Source organism: Oxyura jamaicensis, chromosome 7 (assembly GCF_011077185.1).
Source record: "Oxyura jamaicensis isolate SHBP4307 breed ruddy duck chromosome 7, BPBGC_Ojam_1.0, whole genome shotgun sequence".
Lineage (NCBI taxonomy): Eukaryota > Metazoa > Chordata > Aves > Anseriformes > Anatidae > Oxyura > Oxyura jamaicensis.
Window position 1 is genome coordinate 33854946 of NC_048899.1, and position 27919 is coordinate 33882864.

Consider the following 27919-nt stretch of genomic DNA (forward strand, 5'->3'; position numbering starts at 1 on the left):
CAATTATAAGCTTAGAATGGCAGCATATAAATGAATTTTCATGTCCCTTGAAACAAAAAGTGTATGTACACCGTGGTAGACTCAAAGGATAGTTTTTGTCTGCTAACTTCCAAGGACATTGCTTTACATATATATACACTCTGTGATAGGATGAGATGTTCTTACTTGCCTGGTAATATAACTAGACACAGATTGTTTCATACTTAAGTTGTCTGGAAGAAAGTGCACTTCTTGAATTATGGTTAGGACCAGTGTTCAAAAGCATTTCGAAGAGAACAGAGGTTTTAGGTGTTTTTCTTTTTTTTTTTTCTCCCCTCTAGCTGATGGATTTCAAAATATCCCAGTACAGACACGATTAGAACCGTGTGGGATAAGAATTTATCTCAAAAGCTGACTTCTGAGTATTGCATTTATATTTCACAAAGCTGGAAAACGATTAATTGTGATCTACTGGCACAATCTACCATCCTACACAGCGAGGCTGCATTGCAGACCCCATCACTTCCAGCACTGGGACACTCCGCAGAGGGGACTCAACCAATTGGTCCTAGAACTGGGACTGCAACCAGAAAGTGAGCAACCAGATTGGAAAAATAGACACATCTACACACTTTAGTGACTCACATCAACCAGTTTGACTTATTTATACTGTTTTAGAACAGTAAATTTAGTAAATGCATAAACCATTAATACATTATTACAGTACTGTAATTTATAAAAATAACAAATTTAGGAAAAGCTATAATGCATCTACTACTAATCCTTTGCTGAGCAGGAAGAGACTGCTAAAATACCCACCTTGCAAACACTACTTAAACTTGACAAAGTACAGCCTGGAAAGGTTATTCTGTATCTTATCCTCCAGGGTCAATAATTCTATACTTGGAGCCTTCTCTGTACTGATTTGTGTTTCCATGCAGTGTATATTTCACATAGACATGCACCTTGATGTTCTAACAAAATTGATGAATTTCTCCCACATATTTATTGTTCTTATTTCTGACTACTGCAAGAAAAAAATAGCACCTTGTCTAGCTCTTAATGGAAAGTTTATCTATTAAAGATGATCACTTGTATGAGAAACAGGTTGTGGTGCCAGGTAAGAGGACTATTTTACAGACTTCTCCAAACACTTTTCTTTCAGGAATAGGAAATGTGAAGTAATACCGGGTTTATATCAACAGCACATCTGATGATTTTCCACAGCCTCTTTCAGCAGAAGCTTTTCTCACATATTGACAGCTACGAAGGTTGCCATTGCTTGCAAAGAAACGTGTCCCTCAGGAGTTTGTGGCATGTTTCTTTAGCCAGAAATTAAGAGACTGAGCAAAATATTCAGGTATACAATCTGTTTACACACAATTCCTGCTGTTACTTTTCTTTTCAGCCACCACTGTATTTTGTCTGAGCATTGATGGGTGTTGAGCCCTGTACATGAAGTAGAAGGCACTCTTCAAGAGCTCGCAATGGAAGCAATATGTTAGGGAGATTGGTAATGATGTTTCTGGCTAGATATGAGAACATGCTCCCTGAGTGCTAAACTGATCAAAACTGCGTAGCTGTTCTCATCCTACCTTTTGGTGTTGTGCTCATTAGCTTGCGCATAGTGCTAATACAGTCACGTAGCTCAAACCTTCAGAATATATGCCTGGTGTACACAGTGTGCCACTCCCACAGGCTGACTGCTGGTGTCCAGAGTTGGATAAAAACATATGGTAGTGAATACATTGCAGTTTGAAGTAGAATAAATACACTATTGATAGAGCAGGAAAGAAAACATTGGGATAAAAGTACAAGGTATTTAATTTCACTGGTTTCAGATGTGCATTTGTTATTTTATTCAAAAGAAGAGTTGGCCAAGAGTATCATTCAGAATATACTGTCTTCCTCCTGAATCTAACCAATTTTCTTCATCTGCAAAATTGCTGGATTCTCTAACAGCCCTATATGCTTAGATGGTATCTTTTAACACTAACAAGCTGTCTTAATACTGACTGTCGGCCCTGCAGATATCTTTACATTAAGAGGCTCTGGGAACGCCAATGGGAGTCAGAAACAAAAAAAAGACAAAAGTCACTCCAAACATGCATGCTCAGTAACAGAGATCAACAGAGAGGCAAAGCTTGATGTGACTCACAGCAGCACCACTGTGGTTCTTCGAGGAAAAAGTCCCCAGGAACAGGCAAGTAACGCAGCCTACAGCAAAGCATATCAATAGTGGTAAAAAAAAATGATAGCTAAGCGTAACAGGAAGGAATTAAAACTTTGTGCATAATATTAGGAGATATTATGAATATTAGGAAAAGCTTACTACACAACACAATGTTGTCAGCTCTGAAGCTTCCTAGGGACTATTGTGAGACCTAAAACAAGCTGAGGAAGAGTACTAGGAAGCGTAATGCAGCAGCAATCCTACATTGCAGGAAGATATTGGATACCTCTGCCTGGTGTCTGTCTTCTGAAGTGAACCGCAAGAATAGGGAGAGCTCAAGAGACAGCACACAGCTTTTCACAGGTTTGCAAGGGATGCCTAGGTCCTAAATCTATAACTTTTAAAATCACCCTGTAAGACATACGACCCAAGTAGTCCTTATGTTTTAAGGAAGAAAATTGCCTTTAGTTGTTTTGGAGCCCATCTCACCAAGGACATCAGCCCTACTCCGTGTATGGGCTCTGTCGGGACACAAGTCCAGGCATTTCTGCATCGATTTCTGCTGAAGGATCCAATCCAGGCCATGGTTTTCACACACCTTATACTAAGGTCAAAGAAGGAGGAAAAATGGTTGCAGTGAGTCCTCCACCGCTTTGTGTTCTGTGCATCTCCTGGTAGGTGTGAAAGGAAAGCCACCTTTCTGACCTCACTGAATTTCAGCTGGCATATCCCACTGCCAAATTTGTGTGTATTCTCTCTTCCTCCAAAAAGTGAATCTAAATAGCTTTGAGGGAAGGGACTGAGCACCCTCATGAAATATACTGTCTACCTGGGTAAATATGATACTGTCTTGAGAGACACAGGCTCCCTTTCCCTTCCAGTACCATAAACTAGGATAACCACTAATTCATTTGGGCATAGACAATGTAGGTATCACCGATTTACTCATCAGCCCTTAAAAGCTGTTGTATGTTAAGTTAAACAGCTTAATGTAGCAAGGCTGCTGGACTCAAGAGGAAAAAAGCACTCCTGGGGGAAGGCTCTGCAGCTTCTAAAAGGGACACAGTTAAGTCACTGCTCCTTTCTGCCTGGGATCTTACCAGGTATGGATGTGCAGTGAGCTCTCCTGAATGCCATCTCAGGCACGATATGCAAACTGCAGGTGTTTAATTCAAAGCTGTGACAGGGATAACTTCTGTAGTATCTTTTCAGACCTTGAAATTTTCCAGAACTGTAGAAAAACGCCTGACCGCTTTTAGTTAAGATGTTATTCTTAAACTGAGGAAGTGAGCAAAACCTCTGTATTAGCGTAGGTTTTTTTGCCTGACTAAAATTGATTACTTTTTTCCAGTTGAGTATTTTGAAGAGGAACCCGAACCAGATGAATTATGCAGTAGCCCACGTTTTCATCAAAGCCAAGCAAAGATTAAAATGTCTTGCGGCCTCTACTTGCCTGTACAAAAACAACCAAATCCCTGAAATGTGGCTGTCCCAGGAAGTGCTAAAGAACTTCTGATCAGGATGCAGGTTTCTTTTGGCTTTCAGATTAGTTTCTGTTTAGAATATTGTGTTAGCCCATTTTCTATGAAAAAAGCAAGCTTCCTATGATGCTGCTGCTGCAGCTATATGTCAGTCCTTCTCTAATAACTGTTCAACCATTCTGTGCACTTCAACTAGATCAAAAAGACCTGGTGGTCTCAAAGATAATTACATTCCTATTAAATAATGGTAGTGGGAAGACAGAAGTCAGGGTACAGGGCCCATATTCAGAGTAGAGAAGGCTTATTAATGCCTGCTCACAGACCAGTTTATCTCAATACTAACATCCTTCAGTGCCTTCAGAGAACATCACTGGTTCAGGACAACTCAGGTAAAGTGACTACTGGTTTGCGTTATCAGCACTACAATTGTCATATCTAAATAGTACAAAATTGAATTTTATTTACATTTATCTGCTTTATTGACATGAAATAAAAATAAAGTCTAGTTGTTGATCTGGACAAGACAATGCAATCCATCAAACCCAAAGAAAGATACAAAAACTATTACATTTTTTTTATTATTTTTCACGTATTAATTTTGTTGTTCCACCAAAATAAAATTTGTTGTTCATTGAAAGAATACTGCAAACCTCACCAGAAGGCAAAATTCCTGCAAAATGGTATTCTTGGTCACCATAACACAAAGTTAGGTATTTTAGATTCCTTCCTTCCCCAGTTGTTCAACATTAAGTAGTTAAAAAAAAAAAAAAAAAGTAACACTGAACCTTGACTCTAGCGCACGCAGAGTAACAGATCCCATCCAATATTCACAAAAGTGTTTTGTTAAATAAAATGTGGAGTTTAATTCCCCGGTCCCAGTGCTAAGAACAGAGTCAAAAACTATATAGTTTTAAACGGAAATATTCTCGAAGTGCATTACACGATCTGATTCAAATCGATAAGGCCTTTGGATTGTCCTGCTACCAGGCATTTCAGACAGACAGCTCTCAGGATGGTGTGAACTGATGACCACTAGGAGATCCTGGAAAGGTAGCTGCAACTCCTTAGTTTCCTGTACAGATAGAGTATGTTTTGCTTTAAAAACACACAAACAAAAACGTGCAGTTGGGCAGTAGAAAGGAAGGCAGTCCTTCTACCTGGTCCCGGCTGCTGTACTTTGGATCTCGTGGACATCTCCAGGAGGCAGAGAATGCCTGGTGGGACTCGGTGCCTGGGCTGATGGCTGGACTTCACCATTATGAAGGTCTTTTCCAGCCTAACTGATCCTATGACTTTTAACAGAGCAGACTGAAGTGGGATTCAAAACTAACTCAAATTTTGATGTTTCCAGGAATGGCAGACTAATTCCACGGCTATACAACTACAACCAATTCCAAGCTACACAAGCGATCAGCAGGGGGATGAACCTGAGTCTGGCATCCATCTCCAGCAGTACCACAGCATCCATCCCAACCCAACAAGGAGTTTAATGTCAGTCTTTTCTTTGCCTTGAGCGATCAAAACATTGAGATTAAACAATGGGCAAAACGTCATCCATTTTAAAAGAAAGGTGCAATTTAGCTAGTGATTGCTGTATATAACTGTTTCAATCATCTAAATTAATGAGGACCAGGCTAACAGACCAGATAACCCTTCAGCGGTGTCACAGCAACAAAGGTAACATTATCTTCTATGAATCTTTCCACAAAGCTGATTAGCATTTTGTTAGCTTAATGAGTGGAAAACAGACCAGGCTTTCGGCTTCTCCCTTGCACGTTGTTTGCTCAAGAAACTGAAGGACTGGGTTTTGCCCGTCCCTTGCTTCCCATTGTGTCACTCTAAAAAAGCCTGTCTCCAGCACTTCTCTTCAGCTGCTACTGTGCTTTCCTCAAAAACCAAGCAAACAAATAACAAGAACTCCACACACCTTTTTCTTTCTTTCTTTTTTCTTTTTTTTTTTTTTTTTAATGAGTATCTTACTGGTTTTCTTTGCTTTTAAACTAAGAAGGCTCCAAACTAAGAACATGTTTTAATAATCCATAGTAGAGTAAAACAGAAGTAGCAGGTTTTATAATTATCCCCAAATCAAATGATAACATTCTGGAAATGGAGTTTTGTTTCTTAGAGACAACACGAACTTCTGCTACATGAGAAAACACAGAACATGTCTACATGGCCAACAACCAGGCGTCATACACTGGTTTCTTCTGTGCTTACATCTGAAGGCCGTACAGACAGATTTATGCACAAACTTTGCCATTCTTGTCTCTCAGCAACATTTAGTGGCACTAAACGCACGTGGTACAGCACTGCAGTTCCACTTGGAAAACATCTGCAGTGCCACCTAAGTATTAATGGGTTAAAAACCCTAAGCAATAAGTCGTATGAATCAACATGTGGTCATACACTACAGATGCAAACACACCGGAGAAGTCAGCCTCTCCTCTGACAAATTCATCCTTGCCCCTGCTGTTGTATTGAGGCAGGCCACTGGAAGGAGGGTCAGCAGTGCGGGACATTCTCCTGGCACACTGGGGGCAAAAAGTGACAAACACACCGTGAGGCTCTGGTTTATGTTCAGCCAGCCTTTGGTCCTTGGTTTTGCAAAAAAATGAGTGCACAGCTCTTGACTATGAAGTGCCACGAAGTCATGCTACTGAGTACTATAAAGCTACCATCACGTACCAGTTCCTGCACTACAGTCTCTGAAGAATGCAGTAACCAGCCTGTGGGAACTACAAGAACCCAACTGCTTGGGGTAAGGAGAAAATTTGGGCTGGGAATCCCACGGGTGGTTAAGCTGGCAGTGGTGGAGGAAGACACTCAGTAGTACCAGCTGCAGCTGAAGGTTGGAGGGAAATCACTGGCCATGAGACCCGCCAGGGGAACAGCAACTCCAACTTGCCAGACACACATAATGAACAACAGAAGCAGCCAGCAGATGCTTGCAGGGAGAGAAATAAACAAGAAAAAAAAAAAAGCTGAGCAGCCAGCCTTAGAGGAAAAAACTTCAGGGTCCATGACTTACCATGCTGGGATGCTCAACTTTGTGGTTCCCACTCCCTTTTCAAGGCATAAAACCAAGCATCAGTGCCCAGAACTGCTGATGGAAACCACCAGGTTCTTGCACTTGTACAAGCAAAGACTCAGAACAGGTCGGGCAAACAGACCTTGCTCCTCTCGGTCCCTCTGTTCCTCTCCTCCTGCAGTGACTGCTCGGGGTCACTCCACCGGCCCATTAGGGTTTTTGTTTGGTTTCCATCATCTTCCTCTCTCTGATATTCACCTCCTACTCCCACAGCCAAGTCCCAGTGTTCCTCTTCCTCAGGTCAGCCTCAAGCACAGCCAGCTCCTTCGCCAAAGCCCTTAAACTACACAATAACAGAACAAATACAGCAGCACATCCATGCACAGTGCTTTATTTTCCTAGATACTGGCTACAGCACGATGAAATTCAGGTTGAGTTTATACTGGTGATTCATGGTTCCAGAAATACCCGGTCATCACCAAACCCAAGTATTGTAAAGCCAGGAAATTCTCAAATGGTTATTCATCACAAACATAAGCCAAACATGCTGGATTTGGGGAAGCAGAACTAAAGTGCTCTAAATAACCTTAACTCTTCATTGTAATGGCACAATAACCACAATTGGTCCCAGCGCACATAAAAACTGCTTCTTGAGACATTCAATTTTTAGTTTTATTTTTTTATTTCTCCCTATTCTTACATTTTCACTTGCCTGCTATTAGTAACTTATATTGCTACCAGTCATTTGGAACAAATAGAAAACCTGAGCTCGAGAACTCCAGCTCTTAAAGCTCTTTACAAATAATTCCACTTTAAGTTATAGTCAAGTTGCTCAAATTGTGTATTTACAGCAAGCGCTGCCATCCCAGGGGGAACAGAGCACTGTACCAGCACCAAAGTCTGTCACAAGGACACAACTACTTGGTCTTATGTGGATCCATCTTCATAGCTCTTCATTTCTTCTTCCCATCTTAAGATGTTTCCTTGTCCTTCCAGCCCTGAAATAAGCTTTAGCTGCAGCTAAACCAATGGCTGGCCACAACACCAGCCACAAGAGATCCCCTACAGTGAAGGAACTACAGTATTTTCTGTGCCCTGACCTGCAGACCTCGGCTTTGGTGAGACATCCATCCCCAGACTCATCCAGCCACCCCTTCCACCCCTTGTTCATCCAGCAGCGTGCTGACAACCCCCTAGATTTCGGCGTGGGTTCATGGCCGCAGCCTGGCATTGGGGCTGCCCCATTGGCTTGTATCATGATGTGCGTATCGTATCGCGACACAACACGCGGGCACGGCCGTGCTGCAGGACTCCAGGCAGACAGCAGCGTGCTTTCAGTGCGGCAATGGCACAGTGAGTGTCTGGAGAGTGAGCCACAGCGCAACGGCTGATGGATGGGCTGAATTTACAGAGCATCAGAGAAAGCCTGCAAGTGTGGGAAGTGCTAAATTGCAGAAGAGAGGTTCCAAGAGGGTGAAACGTGACTGACAGGGACTTAACACTACTGATGCTCTGCTTCTGTACAGGTCCTCCCATTTTTAACTCTGACCAATTCTTTACCTACCCAAGAAAACCACAAACTACAGCCACAGACAGGGTAGGAAAGGAAGAGAATGCAAATGAGATGGGAACAAGGGATGGGGCAAGGGGAAACATACACAAAGATATTTAGCCTATTATGGTCAAAGGTCCAAACCAGATCATTTGGAAATCGAGGTCAGGGTGAACACATCAGAGTCACGTAAATGGGAACTTCCCCTGTGATGCAGTAGAAATGTCACAGCCGGTCGTTTTGCTTTATAACTGGGAATAGCTAAGTGGTGAGCTACAGATAGGCAGGCAAAAATCAAGACTAGAGACAGACTGACAGAGAAAATGCACCGTCCTGTGAAGTACATTTGCTTTTAGATGTGTTTTTCTTTAGATATGTTTTTAGATGTGTTTTCCTTTTGACCCACAACTCTGAACTCCCTCCTTGCTGAAACCAAGGCTCGGGAAGCAAGCAGAAAGGTGGGACTGACCAGTGCATCCCAATTTACCAACTTAGCATTTGGGCTCCACTGACTTCTCTGTTTAGCTTCCCTGGCAGTTACACTACGATACAGGTAACATAAATTCCTTACAGCACATCTCTGGTAGGCAGATCCCAAGGCTCTTTACAGTGGCAGACAAATGCTCTCCATGTTCCAAGTGGAAAGACTGAGGCTTGGATTTTGAGCATCCCGTGCTATCTTGTGGTCCCGGGCTATCTTGTGGTCTCATAGACATCACTCAAACTGACTTGCTCTACAGTTTTTAAATAGGATCCACAACCTTCCTGAGCCCCAGTCAATCTACAAATAAACCATGAAAAACATCAGGCACCAGCTCAACAGAACTGGGTTAAAAGACGTGACACTGATCCAAGCTGAGTTTCACGTGGCATCTAAACACCCTACCTAAACTACACCTAGCCCATCCACCTTGATGCATACTCTTTTGGGATGATGGAAGTCCCAAAGTGCTGAAACCAGCGTTTCTTGGGCTGTCTTAACTTCAAATTACCTTCACTTCTTGGATAACTTCTAGTACCTTATTACACCAGAATAAGATGCGGGTGTACAGTCCTAGAGCACCGAGAACACCAAAAACAAAAGGAATGCCGGGCTGAATGTATTTCATGGCAAATAATGAAATTAAGAGGGATGGAATTTCATCTGTGTGCTTCCTGATGACCAGAGGGTAGCATTTACCTTTCCCAAACAAAGTTTGGAGTTTTACATGGTGGCTATTTCTGATTCTCACTGCACTGGCACGTTACACACTGTAAGTCTGCAAGGTGGCAGTGACAAAATTAAAGAAGCCAAGAGAAACACACTTCTGTTTCTATGCCCCACGTAATATAAATATTTTAAATGCAAATGCAGCTTTATCTCAGTTTTTGAGCTATTTCTGCTGACGAAGCATTGTCTTGTACTACAGCATGTTATGAAATGTTCTTTCTTACTTAAGTTGTTAAGACCTTTTAACTCTGTTTTAAAATCATGCTGTAAAATTTTTGGCTTAACTGTCAGGCAAAATTATATTCATTATAGGTAAAAATGTCATCCCTTACAAAGGCCAAAACAAAGCGTCATTGAAATTCACAGAAATAGATGCTATATTCAGCCTACGTGGAGAAAAATCTTGAAATAATATAATTTGTCACTCTATTTTTTTCTCATCTATCCGAACGCTATTGGGAAACAAAACAAAACAAAAACAAAAGCACAGTTTTAAGTGTTTGTAAAATAACTAACTTGCTAGGTTTATAAATGGTGACAGCTCTGCCCACTGCTAACACTGGAAGCGAGTTACTTGAGAGGACTGCTGACACAACTTTAGCTATAGGCACTGGAAAATGCTGCTGCAATCCCTTTTTAATTCCAGCCGGCCGAGATCAGGAGCGACCCCACAGCTGAGGCACCTGAATACCCTATGGAACCACGGGTCCCACCTGCGAGTGCTGCTCTGTCCCTGCCCCTCGCCAAGTCAAAGAACTGCTTACACCACCCACCTACAGCGAAAGCAGACCCGAGCTGATTCAAACCCCGCATACAGCACCCTGCTCCCCCCCTGTTAAAGCAAAGGGCGAGTCTCGTACATATTAAAGACCCCATAAGCTATTTTAAACAATGATATGAAATGTGGCATTTTAACAGTGCAAATTAGGAACATGGAACCACCAAATATTAACGGCATGTATTTTAATAAGATCTCCTTAAAATGAAAATTCCCAATACCTCAGTCTTTTCAATTTCCAATATGTAGAACTCCATTATTCATATTGAGATAATTAACAAGGTATTCAGCAGCTATGTGAAAATTAAAAAGCTTACTGATGACTAACAGTAAAGGAAAAGCATCTCCTAGTGACAATACAGCGTATCAGTTTTGGGGCTTCTTATCAATAACAGCCTGGACACACACTGACCGAGCACTGCAAATTATTTTTTGATCTATACTGACAGCACGAGGCAAAATTCACTTTTGAACTGAATGCATTTATACAGACGCCAGTTAGCACCTCAACCTGACACAACAGCATGCTTCCTGCCTTACTGCTTTACATACCCAAATATGCAAGGTAGTTTAAGAGATACAGCCGTGCTCATACTGCATGTGTCATTGGCACGCCATCCACTAGTTAAAAATAATAATCCAGGAAAGTGTTACAAAAATGTAACCATACTTCACAGAGAAAATACCAAACATGAACTTCTGATTGAGCGGTATTGTATATAACACCGTCACCTAACGCTGTTCAGAAATGCAGTGAGGTTTTCTGCCAGCATCTTTAGCATCTCCTCAAATTTATGAAGTTTTACCCCACATCTGCGCATCTTTAAACAGTGGGCACACAGATGACACACTTCTGTATTTAAAAGCCAAGCAAGAGTTTGAGGTTTAATGAAAAAGTACTTCTGGCTTCATTAAAATGTAGAATACAGATGCAAAGATGTTTTGCATTCTACCAAGCCTGTTTGCATTTAAAAATTAAGACTGTGCCACCAGTAAGGGTTTGATGGCAGCACTTCTGGGTTTCTAGAGTGCTGCTGTATTACAACACTGCAAGCCACTTTTTTTTTCTTTGTTGGCTGTAATGCTGAGCAGTCTGCATTTTAATTAATATTAACCATACTCATTGTTGGTTAAGAAACAGTTGAGAATTAGCATCACCGATTCCTGCCTGCTGAAACTGCTAATTAGATTCCAGGAAGCCACCAGGCACTCCAAGTATTGCACAGAGAGCAGGGAACAGCACAGAGACTTGTATTCTGTGTATCACCACCAGCACCAAATATTTGCCTGCAACGTATAATAAGCTTTAGCTTTAACCAGATGTTTACCAGAAGTTAACCAGATGTTCTGGAAACGCATGCCAACGTGTTTTCACACATATTTTTAGTAATAGATGAGCACTAAAAAGCAGACCTAAAACACCTCTAAAATCTCAAACATTCTCACTTTGCTTTAATTTGTTACTTACACTAACTTGTGCAAGCAATAAAACTAATTGTCAGCAAAACTTTGCTGGTTTGTATGTGAGGAAAGCAGGAAACTGAGCACTCCTGCACCAGTTCTGTGCCACATCCACCTGGAAACCTGCACTGGCTGCGTGCGAGACAGCAACTTTGCTTCTTCCAAGCAGCCAGCCTCCCTGTAAAGCGCGTTTAGCACCGCAGCAAGTAACCACACCACGCTACCCGAAACACGATCCACACAACCGATCCCTCGTGATACAAGCTTTAATGAATCCCTCTGCTATCTGTCTAATAAATAAAACGGGGCATGTGTGAGAGGGCTCGCAGGTGCGAGGAAGGAGCGTTGCTATTCGGTCCCCTTCTGCTCAGCAACTTGGTCATCCATTCAGTGCTCCCCATCCGCACCTCTCACCCCTGCCTTGCTCAGCTGGGAGCCGCCGTGCGAGCGAAGGATGCCAACAGCCTTTGGTCGTCCGAAAGGGTGGCGGCGCGGGTGCCTTATCGCAGGGCTGCAGCTCGGCGCCTCGCTGCTATACGATAAAGTGCGGGAGCGAGAAACGTTACACGACAAGCACAATCCAGAGAACGGATTAGAATTTGACATAAGCTTCCTCGAAAACTAATCAATCAATTCACGCTGCAACGTTAGGAGCCGGTTCTTAGGGAGGGTGGTTAATCCCTTCAGGGTTTATTACACGCTCCCTGTTGGCTTCGGTGACAAACTTTGAGGTGCGAGGAGGCTGGGGAAGAGAGGCAGAAGTTTTGCAGCACGAAGCGGAGGTGACAGGGGCACGCAGCGGGCTGCCGCAACCCGGAATTCCCGAAATAATAATAATAATAGTGATGGAAAGGGGAAAAAGTCTTAAAAAACGCGTTTGGTTCGGCTGCGGCCGCTGGCCCCGAAGGGAAATGTCCCGCCGGAGGCCGCCCCGCTCCCCTACCACAGGATTTATATGAAAAAAAAAGGGGGGGAAAGGGAATAAAAGGGAAGAAGGAAGCCCCTCGGCAGCCAGCGGTCGCTCCGGGGGCCGGCGGCAAACTTCAGGAGGGCGCTGCCGGGCCTCGCCCCCGCGCTCCCCTGGCCCGAAGGGGTGTAATTAATAGAGGAAGATAATTAATAAATAAATAAAGGAGGGTTGAGGGGAGGGCGGAGGGGGGTCCGGAGCCTGGAGGGGGGGAGCAGAGGGGGGCACTTACGAGCTGCAGCAGGACGCCCTGGAGCACGACGAGGGGCCGCAGGGGCACCATGGCGGCTGCCGGTCTAGGCGGCGGCTCCCTCGGCGGGGCCGTGGCGCATCCCCGCCGCGGAGGGGGGCGTCCGGGGCTCGGGGAGGCTCCGTGCCCCCCTCACAGGGCGCTGCGGGCCGGCGGCGAGCCCCCGGCGCTGCCCCCGGCTCTGCCCCGCCGCTCGGCTCCGCGGGCGGCCATGGCGGGCGGGGGGCGGGCAGGGGGCGGGAGCGCTGCCGGCCCGGAGGGGTCTCCTCGTAGCCCGGTGGTGATGGCGCTGGTGGCGTCCCCCGCTGGGGGAGAGCCGTGGTGGGGCTCCCGCTCCCGACGCCCCGGCTTTTGCCGGCAAGTTTAAAGCCGCGCCGCAGCGGCCGCCCCCTCCTCCTCCGCCCGCCCGCCGCTGCCGGGGCGGGCTCCGTGAGGCCGGCGTGGTGCCGAAGGGGAGGCGGGCGGAGGGCTGCTGCCGCTCGCAGGGAGCCGGCCGGGCCCCCTCCTCGTCCCCTGCCCACCCTCGGGGGGAGCGGAGCTCTTCGGGGGAATTAAGCCTGCTCCCGCCTGCCCAGCCGAGGCCCGGGGTGCCCGCAGGGCCCCGGGGTGCTGTGCCCGGCCGGTCCCTGTGGGTGCTGAGGGGCTCGGCAGGTTTCTCACACGAGTCTGGGCAATGGCATTTGGGCATGAGGGCACTCGGTGCTGGGACATGAGGGGAGGCGGTGAGGGCTGCAGCACCCACCTCCTGCCTGAGGTGCAGTCCTTTTAATGGTCAAAGTCTGTGAATCACAGAGTCACAGAATCATTAAGGTTGGAAAAGACCTCCAAGATCACCTGCTCCAACCACCCCACTACCACCAATATCACCCACTAAACTATGTCCTTAAGTGCCAGCTCCAACCTTTCCTTGAACACCCTCGTGGATGGTGACTCCACCACCTCACTGGGCAACCTGTCCCAATGCCTGACCACGCTTTCTGAGAGGAAATTTGGCCTAATTTCCAACCTCCATTTGCACAACTCTCAATGAGCACTCTCTGCATCCACTTTCAAGATGTGTGATGTTTACAGCAGCGAACCTGTTACTGTGCTTTCAAGCTGCAACCTCAAAAGGAGAATGAAGTTCTGGGCTCGCTGGGCTGCTGTGGAGGCCAGGGTGCCCGGGGCTGGCAGAAAGCCAGGCCATGTTCAGCATGCAAGGCTGTGGTGGGAGCGCTGTTACCCCGAGCATCACCCTGAGCGTGCAGTTTGTGTGGGGTGCGACACGCCAGTGCTCTTTGAGTACCCTCGTACCTTCAACTTCAAAAATATTTGCCACTGGAAGGAGCTTTGGAAACGCTTTTACTGCACATGAGTTTACCTGACAGCAGCTGTACCTATTTGTATGCTGTGTCCCTGCGGCTGGGTGCCCGAGTGTGTCATGCGGGTATGAACGAGCCACCGACCACATTCCTTCGTTTGGGTCCAGAAAATACGCTCAGGTGTAGGGAAGAAGACTACATCTAAGCTGAACAAGTCCAAAATGGGTTCACATGCATCAGACTTAAGATTCGGAGAAGTACCCACTGAGGCAACGTATGATAATCCATGTAGCTTGCAACACTACTTAAAAGTTCACATAAAATGTTTATTTTAGTGGTCTTTTACTACAGAATAACAGTTGCAAGCTATGTTAGGGCTTCCCTATCAGAACGTAACCCCAGAAGCCCCGAACGTAACCCCTGGCTGTCCACCAAACCCACACCTCCGTGTTTAAGAGCTTTTACCCTAAAACGATGTTTTCTGTGATGCTGGCCCTCTCCCCCGGCACGTGTCAATGCAGCAGTTATCGCCTCGCCTGGGGCAGAAGGACGCGGAGCGGGGCAGGCAGCGGCGGTGCCGCCCGTCGCGGCTCCAGCCGGGCCGTCGCGACCCGAAGTGGCTCCGGCGACACTTGGACATGTCGCCAGCGCCCTCTGCTGCCCGACGGCAGCGCCTGCGAGCCCCCCGAGGGGGGTTTCGCCTCCCCGTGAGCCGTCATGCCGGTAGGCAGCGGGGCGAGAAGCGCCGTGCAATTAGCCGGAGTGACGAAGGCCGAAGCCGGATGAGGTATTGAGATAGATCTTTCTTAAAATGAAAAAGCCTCCATAAATTCAAGGAGAGCTGAGTTTCTGTAATTGGCTTTTAATGGAACAATAGTGGTTAAACCGAAGCGCTGTAGTTCTATCCTATTAAAGGCGGGCAGACTCAATTTAAATGGCATTAACTTTGTCACACAAGCTATCAGAAGCTCGCCCTAAATCATACTATTTCCAGATTAACTACCCATAAATGTTTGTAAAGCGCTTTGAAGATGAAAAGTACCGTGCACAGTAAGTGGTAAGTGGTATTGTTATTTGTATTACTCCCCAGAAAAGTCACGGTAGCGGTGGTTAAGAACAGAATGTAAGGCTGAGCTTTGCACCCCCTGGCTTTGGTTGTTAGCATGATCTTCAAATGTCGTCTGAATGGGGAAGTGAAAATTTTCTGGTCTAATTTTAAGGCACAGTAACAAATAGTTGGTTCAACTTGGGAAATACGAGTTGCAGGAGGTAATCCTGCTTTCTCTCTAGAAGTGGCTTGGTGATCCAGCTGTGGAAAAGCTAAAGTTACAGTTTAAGGTCCTAGTGAACCATCCCAGCTGTTATGAGACAGTGAAAAACACCTGATTAGCACGTCTCTAGTGATTGTGCACAAAGTCAAGAGTGATTTTTATTCATTTATCAAGTCTTTTACAAGGACAAACAAGTAAAACCTGTAGTAAGCATCAAAGTCATCTGTTGTTCAACCCCAATTTAATTTCCAAGTACTCCAGGTGCATATCAAGCACCAGCTCCAACCTTTGCTCTTCTTGGTCCTCCTCACTCCATTTCCGATATTAGGAATTCTGGACTGGAGAGAGCAGCCCACGCCGTTCGGTCCATCGCCTTTGGCTGCAGACAGTGGGTCCTTTTGGGAAACACTTCAAGCTCCGTCTTTAAAGTAGTCATCCAGGAGTGGGGAGAGCCCCGTACTGCATTAAGAAGTGGTTCCAAAATTTAACTCCTCTGGCATTCAAAAACCTTCTTCTAGCTTCTAGTTTCCAGATTCACTGTGCTTGATGCCCAGTTTTACACACGCTTGTCCCTTTGCAGCCATGGGGCTTGTTTTTAACATGCTCTTCTTCATCCCTCTGGTAATGTCTACCCCAAAAAATTGATAAGGTGCAGACAAATTTCCTCTAAAATGCTACTAATTATGTGAGCCAGGCAGTGTTTCTCAGACAATAGCACTCAATTTCCAGTATCATTATAGTAAACCTTTCCTTCTGTTTCCATTGGAACAAGCTTTTCTTGAAGATGTGTGAACATCCAAATTTAGATGGTAGTAGTCATGTGGAACATCATTAACGCTCAATGTATTGCTGTTGGAAATACATTCTGTGATACATGGCGTTAGCGTATTTTCATTTTCAATAATATGTCACATACGTGACTGAAGTCTGTCTCCTCTGCTTTGCTGTAACTAATAACTTCAACCCTGTGCCAGAATTTTGGTTATTTCATCCTAGACATTCAATGTACCCTGTTAAGCCGTACCTTACCCTCTCCACCACTTTTTCCCTAATCACCTTCTCCAGCATATCTATTTTTTCCCATCCGACATCCAATGACATTTTGATTGAGGTCCTGATAGATGACTCTATTTCATTTGTCTAGAAAATTAGCAACCTAATCAAAGACAGGTAATGAAACATTCATCATCCTCTATGATCTACCTTTCGGAAAAATATATATATATATAAAATAAAATAAACACACCACAATGCAACAAATTAATCTAATTTTCTATTTACCTTTTTTTTTTTTTTTTTCTTTTTTCCTTTTTTTTTTTGTCCTTCAGGCTGTGTGCATTTCTAAAGCTCACATTTGCTGTTATTGTATTTCTCTTTCTTTCTGTATTCTCAGGCAGAATGGCATTTGCTCTTCTACATATTCACCCTTCCTGACTGTACAGACCCATTACAGAATCACAGAATCACAGAATTTCTAGGTTGGAAGAGACCTCAAGATCATCAAGTCCAACCTCTGACCTAACACTAACAGTCCCCACTAACCCAGATCCCTAAGCTCTACATCTAAACGTCTTTTAAAGACCTCCAGGGATGGTGACTCCACCACTTCCCTGGGCAGCCCGTTCCAGTGTCTAACAACCCTTTCAGTAAAGAAGTTCTTCCTAATATCCAACCTAAAACTCCCCTGGCGCAACTTTAGCCCATTCCCCCTCGTCCTGTCACCAGGCACGTGGGAGAACAGACCAACCCCCACCTTGCCACAGCCTCCCTTGAGGTACCTGTAGAGAGCGATAAGGTCACCCCTGAGCCTCCTTTTCTCCAGGCTGAACAAGCCCAGCTCCCTCAGCCGCTCCTCGTAAGACTTGTTCTCCAGGCCCCTCACCAGCTTCGTAGCCCTTCTCTGGACTCGCTCAAGCAGATCTTTCAGATCTTTCCTCCTGACTTGCAGTTTCCCAAGACTGATGGTTCAGAATTTGGGGCTGGAGGTTGCTTGCCACCACTTCTGCGTCTTGGCTTGTCTGACCATACCAACTGTCAGACTTTGATTTTGTTGTGGCCGTTAAAACTCCCATTTCCATTTTTTTCTGTCCTTTATATTAGTTATATTTGCCAGATATCCAGAATCTTCATTTGTATTTAGAACTAAGCAGAAGATGAATTTTAAGGCACACCTAGACTATCTTCAGTTCTTTCTTCATCCTAAAGAGACAGTGCCTTGTTTTTGTTTGTTTGTTTGTTTTTTTCATATACACTTTTTTGAGGCTGAAGAATCTTTTCCACTTTTTCATTTGAATTTATATGTTTCTCACTTTATTACACATTCTGACCTCTAATAAATTATCAATCCTTTTTGCCATTTTTTGTGGTCTGTGCTTCTACTTTTTGTCCAGTTGGACCCAGCACACTTGACACCGAGACATTAAGAAATTGAGTTGCCAGACGATTTTCTTGCTTCTATTCATTTAATTTGGACAACGTGAATATTCTTTTTTAAACCTTTACAAGTTGATTTTCTCTACATATCTTAACTATACACTAAGAAAATAAGCCTGTCAGCAAGCTGACCTGCTCTGCATCGCTACTTCTGGGTCCTCTTGTTCTCCAGTATAGCTGCCAGAGTCTTTTAGTTCATTCTCTCACCCTACGTAGGGTCTTTTTTATAATTTCTAAATCTTAATTTTCTCACTTTTTTTTTTTTTTTTTCTCTACACCTGCATTACCAGCAGCACTTCTTGTCCCTTTGCTTTCCATCCTCTTGCCTTCTGTTTTTTCTGCATTCATTGTTTCCTCGTTTATCTGAGGTGCTCAGTTGTCATTAAGCTGAGCTGTAAGCTTTGCTTGAGACAGAGATTGCCTCTCCACTGGAATTTTGTATCACATCAGTTAACTCTTTTTCTCAGTGCAGCCAGCGTACTGCCTTTCTCTGTTGTGAGTAGTCTAAATAGAGAATAACAGCCTGCTACCGCTCTTTACTACTGCTGCTTTAGCTCAGGTGATGGGTCTGTGCCGTAGCACTGACAAATTCTAGCCCAACTCCTCGAAGGGGGTTGTTACACCTTTAGATTTAAAGCTTGGTTTCGGAAGGCTATGAGTGACCACTGTATTGAGCTGTTTTCCCACCGTATGCTTAAACATGATTTTTGACCTTGAAAACCATTTGAAAGAAAGTGAGGAGACTCACCGGTGCTCGCTAACTCTTTCTGAATTCGTATAGCTTACATATATTCAGAGAAGTTTAAAAATGAAGCAAGTGAAGTATCAGACACTTCATCACACACTTTACCAATGAGGGCAGATCTGTGCGTAAATAAAAGGGCATATCCAGACCAAATGGCCAAATGAAACCTTTTAGACATGCTGGCACTCCTGGAAGAGAGCCTTGGTGAGAGCAGATCACCAATTAAAACTGAGAGGCAGGTGGTAATGGTAATCAATACATCTTAAACCTTTTTACAAACATGAAAGAATAAGAAGGGACATCCAGGAAATTAGTAATTGTTAGTTAAAGTCGAATTCCGGGCAAGATATCTGAGCAGATATTAGAGGAATTAATACTAATGGACCTAGAAGATGGATCAGTAAAATAGTTAAATTTCCAGAGTTTATAAACTATGGCTAGACATGTAGAAAGCAGGATCATGGGAAATATTTTATGTCATAATGAGAAAAAGTAATGATAAAAATTCAATTTTAAAAGAAAACAAGTCTGTAACTGTATCAGAAGAGCTATTCACTATAATTGGTCTTAGAAGTTACACTAGCTGGAGTTGTTGTATACTGCATATACACATACAGCAATCGTAGCGTTTGAGGGCAGAGCGTCCCTGCACTAATGCTCTCAGATTTTTTTCCACCTTCAGAATTAATACATTTCCTCATCGGAAATGGATGTATTCTTTCATCAGTTAATTTCTTGCAAAGGAATATTTTATAATTCAGATGGGACACTCACATGAGATTCATTTATGTTGCAGCTGCCCAATTTCCTTTAGTTTTAAGTTCTAAAAAGCTTTATTTTTGAAATTTTTTTTTTTTACAATGTTAGAGTTTAAATTGTTTAACCATTTTTTTTTCCATAGAATGTGAATAAACAGTATCATTACAACTGTACTGTGCTGCTTATGTTTGAAACTGGAGACAAAACAAGCAAAGCTGCATTATGACAAAAATATACGCTGTGTAATTCTGCTAAAAAAATCCTGCTTAACATTATGAAAAAAACATCACAGAGCTGTACTAAAATGAAGGCTGTGACTTGAGATTAGAATTTGCTATTGCATTCATCTAGCATTGAAAATATAATGTGATCTTTGGTTCAGTGAACGCTTCCAAATCCACTTCACTTTCACCTTTATTATAGTTCTAAGTCATAATCTCTTACATAAAAAGAAGCAATTTTTTTTACTGTCAACTTTCATATGGGGAGTGATTAAAAAAACCTGCCCTGAACACGTGTGATTACTAAGTATCAAGGTGAATCTGGGTAGCTCTGGAAGACAACTGAAATACAACTTTTTTAGTGTTTTTTAGAGTTTTAGCTAGTCAAGGAACGCACAGATATGATAACATGCCCAAGTGAACTTTTTGAAAGATAGAGAAAAATGTTTATTTTTGGTTATAAAGAGGCCAAACATGGATTTTTAAATCATCATTTTTTCTGGCTAATTTGACCAAAATGGGTATCTCTTTCTCTATATCATTTCCAACATAAGCAATTATTTTAATCAGTGATTAAGACGTTGTGGTCTGCATCTCCTTACATATTATTTACCAGCAATTTTCACATTACATTGCTCTGTTCATCACCTGCATGAGACTCACCAGTGAGCTCTACCCAAGCTTTATACGAAGTATATATCCAGTGCACATGTCGCAATGGTACCTGGTGACATAAATGCCACATAGAACATCCAGAAGATGCGTTACGTTATCCGAGCAGTTATAGCAGGCTGACAGATAATGCAGCTACCAGGCTAAGTACATAATTGGTTGTTTCTGAACATGGGTGCAAATTCTTTGTTTTCTTCATCATCTTCCACAATGCCAAAGCAATTATTCACAAGACATTTTAATTTCCAAGGGAAGCCTGGAATCTTGGGGCTTTCCTCGCATCGTTCCTGGCAGTACCCTATGGGAGGGGTTGTGTTTCCCAGATCCAACTCTAAGCTTGCCATTAGGCAGCTGAGGCGACGAGTAAGCACAATACACGCTACTGATTTCCTATACTCAGTGCCACAGCGAGGAGATCAAAGAGGTAGAACCTGTAATGCAAACCCTGCTGCTGCTAAATTTGGGATAGGTGTCGTAGGGCACTGCAGCCTGGAGTGAGCTACTTAGTCAGCCATTAGCTGAAACTTGTATTTATATATATATATTTTCTGCTTCATAACTCAGAAGTTTTCTTTGACGCTCAATATCAAATGTTGTACTTTGAATGATAATGAAAAAAAAAAGTAAAAATAACTAAACCAAAAAAAAAAAAAAAAAGGCAAAACAAAACAGCCAACCCCTCAACCATTTAAATCCTTAGCTTCTAATAAATAATTTTTCATTGTAAAGGTGATTGTGCTCTTTGGCATCTTATTTTGGGCAGTGGAAACAGTCTTCCTCTCCCTCCCTCCTGGTTTCTTTCCCTATGTTTCTTTACATATCAACTCCATTTCCTGTTCTTTCTCAGTTCATTGTCGGCCCTTCAGCACAAGGCACAGGTGCCCGGCACCAGCCCACTGCATCCACCTTTAAATTGCAGCCCAGGTGGGTGGGGAGCTGCTGGGGGAGGAAGGAAATGCTTTAGGAGGGTTGTGGCTGGGGAAATAATACAAGCTTCTTGGTTTTGTTTAGAATCCAGACCAAAATTACTGAAGAAATTTGGGTGGAGCAATGCTTTGGCCCCCTGGAGATGCAACTTCTCTGTGTGGATGAAGAGAGGCAGGCCTTGGCTTCCAGGAGAGTTATCTGGGAGGTCTGGCAGAGCCTGCTGCCAATGTGCCTGGTTCATGCTGAGCAGGAAGAGCTTTGGAATTCATCAGAGAGACTAAGGAGTCAACCCTGAAACAAGGTAGGATTTGTTGTTACTTTTTATTTTGCATTTGCTGGAATTTTATTTGAAAAACCTTGTGGCTGCAGGAAACCAGGTGCTTGAAATTTGAGCAAATGTGGGAAAGGCAAAAAAAAAAAAAAAAAAAAGCCAGTTAGGAGAAATTCTTTCTTGAAAAGATGCCCAGGAGTACAGGCATGGGTTTGTAATGAAGTTTGCCACGTATTCCAGTCAACACTATTTTGCTTTGCCCCTTGCTCTGGAAAACCTGTCTCAACCAGGGCAAGCTTTGCCAGCTGCCTGAAACTGGCATATTGAGGGCAGCTGGCTTAGTTAAGGAGAGCAGCAATAACTGATGGATGGCCTGCTGCCTCTTCCTATGTAGAGCCAGGCTGCGGTTTGTTCTGCGTTGACCTCAGTTTTTACCCCTCCATAAAGCTGGTGTGTGAAAACTGAAGTACAGCGGTGATGCTATGCTACCTTTGAAAGGTCTGGAGCAGGCAAAGTAGTGAGTAGCACTCTTCTGCTTGGAAAGTGCAGTAGCAATTAGTCTGCAATGGCCTTGAGGTTACAGGACTTTAAAATTTCAGCCTGTTTGATACTGCTGGCCTTAATGGGAGATGTGGTCTCTGGCGGTGGAGGCACCAACCCATAAAGCTGGAGTGACCAGCTGAGGGAAGGAGCGTTCCAGCTGGTGACACTGGAGAGGTTTTCTGCCTCTTACAGTGGAAAGAGGCATACCTGTATCGTGTTGCTTTCATTTCCATGCACTGGGTCTTTGAGAAATGTGTTGCTCGTTTTTCTCACTTGCTGAGTTCTGTCAGCTTTATTTGTAGGACTAAGCTGAAAAGGCCCACGGAAGCCTCTGCCATCTTTAAAAGTCTCAGAACTAGAGAAAGAAAAACTTGTCACTAATTTTTATTTTTAGTAAGCAATGGAGAGGAAGGCAGAAAAGCAAGGGTTTGCCCAGGTGGATTAGTAAAGTTAATTTTCTTGAATCCAAAAAAATTCCTCAAAAGCATTATGTAAAATTAAAAATCTTACCAGACTTCTTTGATCTGATGATTAGTGGAAACAAGTACTGCTGTAACTTTTCAATCAGCAAATATCATCAATAAAGTAATGAATCAAGGGAAATATTCGTTGTAGGACTAAATAAATCATGAGAGACAGCCTGGGACTTGGTGCAGCCATGCAGTTCTGTCCTTATTAATCAGATCACATCCGGCACGACGCAGCCCGAGTGCGAATGGGGAGCGTAGTGAGCAGAAACCTTCCACGGCAAAACTGAAGCATGTGGTATTTAAAGGCCTATAGGTCAAAATTCATTTTAGAAGTCAAAACCATTGCTGTAAATAGATAATGCTCCTTGCCCTGCCATTAGCAGTATGCTTCCAGTCATTTCAAAGCAGCAGTGGACATTAATTTGGGATGCGCTTTGCAGGTCTCATGCTCCAGAGGAGTTTGACCGATAAACTCTACGCTTTGTATTTCATGCTGCAATAACAATACATTCGGGATCAGATTTTATGGCCAGTGATATGATTTTTTTATTTTAATAACAGAAAAACATAGACTATCAATTTACCAGAGGGACAAAAAGTAGTTAAACGTTTCTTCCTGAAAGGCATGTGTAATCTGGTATGTATGGACTCCTCCAAAGTTACTCCACAAAGCTCACCAGAAATGTTTGTTTAGCAACTGCAGTTTCCACACTCCTACAACATTTGTAACGGTCTTCTAGAAAGCTCTTACTACTATTAATTTTCTAGGAAAAAGCAATGTTCCAGATGAAATCTGTCGATACCGGTGCTCAATGCAATGTGTGTGGCAACACAGGCCTTACTGAAAGGAGTGAAAAGATGCAGGGACATTCAAAAAAGAAAAACCATTATAGCAAGGTGGCTTCTGTTTGCTTTGTCACTTGTCCTTCTTTTCACAGTGGTTGAAAGGGCTTTGAAAAACCTTATCTGCTTTTACTGGAAGCTGATTTTAGTGGCCATGTGTGAATGCACCAACAGGGAACAGTCCAAGCGCAGAGCTCTGCCTACGCGGAATGGCCTTGAGCTGTGGCTTTTGACCCGTTGTCTTCAGGTCAACTTATTTTTATTAAAGGATCGAGAAGAATAACTGGGAAAAAAACATGCTACTTATAAGTAGGTTGACAATTACGGTATATAAATCTGCTTTTCCGCTGGAACATTTTTAAGGGCCTGTCAGCACACAGAAGGTGGAAATCATGGATTTATCTATCCAGTTTAATAAAGCAGTGGTTTTACGCAGTTGGATGTGATTACACAGTGAGGCACAGAAATAATTTCTTCCTTTCAGAAGAGAGACAGTGCCACGTGTATGGCTATGTCCGTGGTACCTTTTGGTTCCTTCCTGTGTCTGTCCTGCAGTGCCACGCCTGGCACACATTGCATAGAGGGGCCGTACTGACAACCTTTCCTGTGCTGACGCCTTCCCAGAGCGTGCAGGCTTTTATCCACCAGGGCTGGCTGTGGGTTATCCTGCAGTTATTCCTCAGGGCAGAGACAGCTACTTGGTGCCTCTCTTCCTTCCATTCGTGACTGCCTAATGAGACTCAAAACATGATCAGTCGCTCTGTAGTGTGTATTTCGTATCAAAAGGAAGTCGCTGACTGCAGGCAGGAGGTCATTCAGTATTGCTGCCATCAGCTTCAGATATTTCTGCATTAAAACCCAAACCCAACGTTACAGGCACTGAACCATCTGTAGGCACAAGTAGGCTTATTGTTGCTTAACTTAGCACAAATGAAGAGGTTTATGTACTTCTACCTGCTTTTGTGTGATCAGTGCTCCTAAACAGTGAGAGTCTGCTGCTCTCACTCTTGTGTCAGAGTTGAACAAGATGCAAAGAGGTCCTTTTATTTTATTAAGTGTGTGTTGTTGCTCTCTGCTCCCTCCCAGCAATGTGACTTGACAATAACAGAGACAGGTCTTCGTAATGCAATGTCAATAGGTTTTTCTTTTCCCCAGAACAGCCTGACATACCTGTAATCCTCCTCCTCGGGGTTCATTTCTCTGTGACCTGAGCCCCAGCTTGCACACAGCATGCCTGTGTAACTGTGGCTCAGGCTTCTGAGAAATCTGCTAAACTGATAGAAAGAGCTGCAATAAAGCACGGGGAACGTAGCCATGCAAAACGAGAGAGGTGAAACTACAGAGATAAGGCAGGTGAGAAGTGCATAGCAGGCAGTTCAAGGACTCCCAAGGAGAACAAACACAAAGTGTTGCACAATTCTAAGGAGAGTATAAGCTCAGGGGGTGTATATATATCAGACAACAGCTAATTGGTTTATACCTGGGTGTCTCCTGCTTGCAGATCTCTTTATGCATGCTAGATGTTGCCTTAAGTGATGTGGGGAGAGCCAAGAATTTGCCTTCAGAGGGAATTGCAGGCAATCGTGCCTTCAGTTTGCCTGAGCGTGGCCTTTATTCTCAGCTGATTATTTGCCCACAAACTTTCTCCTTGCTAATAGCTCCTCCTCCTTCAGGAGTAAGCCAGGTTTTTAAAATCATCTTCAGACCTTTTGTGCTTGAAGTCATGGAAGGACTGAAGTCCAGCTGTAGCTTAATCAGTCATCAGAGCTTCACTCACAGGTGGCTTCAGTAGCTGTACTGCCTATTTGGACTCCTGACCTCTTTTGACTGAGCTTCATGTCCAAAGCATTTCATGTGTACAAGGAAAGAATGTTGAGGAAAAAATTCTCAGCTCTCCTGACTGTGTTCTATAAATGATTAAATGAAATAATTTTGTAGGTATAGATGCTTGCATAAGGCTAGGGGTTGCCTAATACAAGCAATACTAGAAGATAGTCTGAGATGTTTTGTTTATCAGGAAAAAAATATGAAGGATTGTAAAGATGTTTGAAGTATTCTTAATGTGGAGCAGATCTAATTTTTAGCTGTGGTGATGTTCATTGTATATTGCATAATGTGGGAAATTTTCATCTCCATCAGCCTGTCACGTAAATAAAGTTTTGGAGCATTTTCTGAAGCTAATGGTTGCTAGTGGCTTCTGTATTTGTAAGAGACTCCACCAGAACATCGCTCACAGCTGAATCTGGTTGGATTGCAGAACTGAAGCATACTTCATTGCCATACCTTCCACTGGTGGTGTTGGACATGTGTGGAAGCTTCCTGGAGAAGTGGTATACACAATAAATGTTATTAACCTAGACAAAATGCAGCAGCAGAGCTAAAGGTTGTTTCTAAGTAAGCAACCACTAATCTCTCTTGGTTGAAAAAACCCCGAACAAAATGCTAACTTATCTAAGAATTTCAGAGATTGCTTCTACAACGTCAGATTGTTTCTGCTGAAGGTCTGAAACAATGCAGGCATAGCAGGCTGCCAGAGATTGCTTTGTCTGGATGCCAAGATGAGACGTAACTCCTCTTCAGATACCGAGTCAATGAAGAAAAGTGGTATGTGTAAGAGCCAGGAAAAGCCAAGGGCAAGGACTTAGAGGGTGCATGTTTAGATGTAGACAGCCAAAATCAAGTATCCAGATTCTTTGTATCCATACACCTAGTTCATTCTCACTTCCATTTGTAGGCACTGTTCTTGATTCCCAATAATGGGACAGGAAGCAAGAAGTTGGCTCCTCATAAATATTGATCAGTTTATTTTCTAACTGCACTTAGGTGCCAGTTAACCTCAGCGATTTGAAACTGTCCAGATCAGATACTGTTAGCTGCAACTCAATGGCTGTTCTATTAGGTGGACAGAGCACAGTTATCTCTTGCTTCTGCTAAGCTGTGGCTTAATTTCTTGTATGTTTCTACATCCTAAACTATTTCCCATGCATAACTCAAAGTTAAGCAAACGTTGTTTGTTTCTTTGGTGGTATCATCCATATATAAAATAATATATTATTCTCTATATATACACATGTATAAAATCAGCTCTGAGGAATCTTGTTATGAAAACTAATCCCCTCTGCTTTAGCAAACACTATCAAACCTCTGCTGTGTTATCTGTAACACCACATGTAATATTTATATTTCAAATGACAGAACAACATAGATTTCTGAAAGCAGATAAATTAGAGCTCCAGTTCTAATGGAGCAGATTCCATATTTTTTTGTCCTAAGATACGTTACAACAGTTGTTAAACTGGGCTATAATGTGAGGAGACAGAAAGCTGGCTTGGACCTTCAGGAACAGCTGGTGGGTTCTGGCATGCCTGCTCATGCGGTATTATCAGTATTTTAAATATAATTACATTAGATCCCGTTGCCCTGTTTTAACCTCATCTTTGTTAAATACTAATTCAGAGGAGTATTACAATATGTCAAACTTACTAAGATGGGAGGAAATACTGGAAAAGAGAAGTCAGGGAGGAAATGGAAATTAATGGTAAAGTAAAAAGGAAACAAAGAGAAGAGGACGAGAAGAGCATCAAAGTGAGGAAGAATTGTCATTGGCCTTGTTGAATACAAGGTGTTTGGGAACTGAGAAGCCATACTTGAAATTAGGATGTATTGGGGAGAGCTAGAAGCCAGAGAAGTGGAAGTCTGTTTGCCTGTGTTTATAATATTAGGTTGATGCAGGCCTTTTATTGCTGTTCATCGCTGTAAGTCTTACTATTTAAATTGCTATTACCTTGGGGGTCTTTACATCATTTTACTCTATTAATACTGCTTAGCAGTACAATGTATTTGAGCATCTTGCTTTTACAGTTCATCTGTTTCAACTCAAAGCAGGCTGAATTTCAAAGGCATGTTGAAATTGGGATTCTTTGAGATAGTCCGTGGCGATAATTGCCTGGTAATGCTCTCCACAAGTGAGCAGCTGGTTTCAACTTCTGCTCCTTGGCAGATGGACTCTCAGAGACTCAATAACTCGAGGAGCTGCAAGGAGGAGCCTGGGGGAGCGGGTGCCCATCCTGGCAGGCACTGGGAGCGCTGGGGAGCAGGAGGCAGGGAAAAGCCCCAGGTTGGGCACCCAGACCTGGTGGGCTGGGCGGACCTCGTGGCACCGTCACAGGAGCCCACTCCAGCATGGGAGCCATACCAACTACCCTTACAAGCCCAAACCAAGGGCATTTGCAGTTATTTATTTGTGAAGTCTATATGCTTTTACATGTTGGAAGACCCTCCTGAGACTTTGCTTTATGATGATGTTGTGTGTATGTGATCTGTTGTAATATAAAAAACCACTATATTTGACAGAAGTGCTCCCTCTCACAAGTGCTGAAGCAGCTGCTACTTGCTGTGTGATGCATGTGGAATTTTGGCCACTTCTGGGGGGACAGGGAAAGGCTAATGTGGTCACCTCAAGTGAGGAAAAAGCACAACGCCTCTGAAAAATCCTTTGCTCCTTAACGTGTATTTTGAAGTGGCCAAGTCATTCTGGCGACAGCATCGAAATGACATGGGATGCACGAGCTGGTCGCTCTTTTC

At 43.5% G+C, this 27919-nt stretch overlaps 1 protein-coding gene across 1 annotated transcript in view; it reads right to left on the bottom strand.

Moving 5' to 3' along the window:
• The window catches only part of NXPH2 (neurexophilin 2), a 33030-nt gene extending 19862 nt beyond the window's left edge, over window positions 1–13168 (bottom strand). The window contains exon 1 of the mRNA XM_035332201.1: window positions 12862–13168. Within this exon, the coding sequence (XP_035188092.1) occupies window positions 12862–12912 (51 nt within the window). The 5' untranslated portion in view covers window positions 12913–13168. The remainder of the gene's footprint in view (window positions 1–12861) is intronic.
• Between the last annotated feature and the right edge of the window lie 14751 nt (window positions 13169–27919).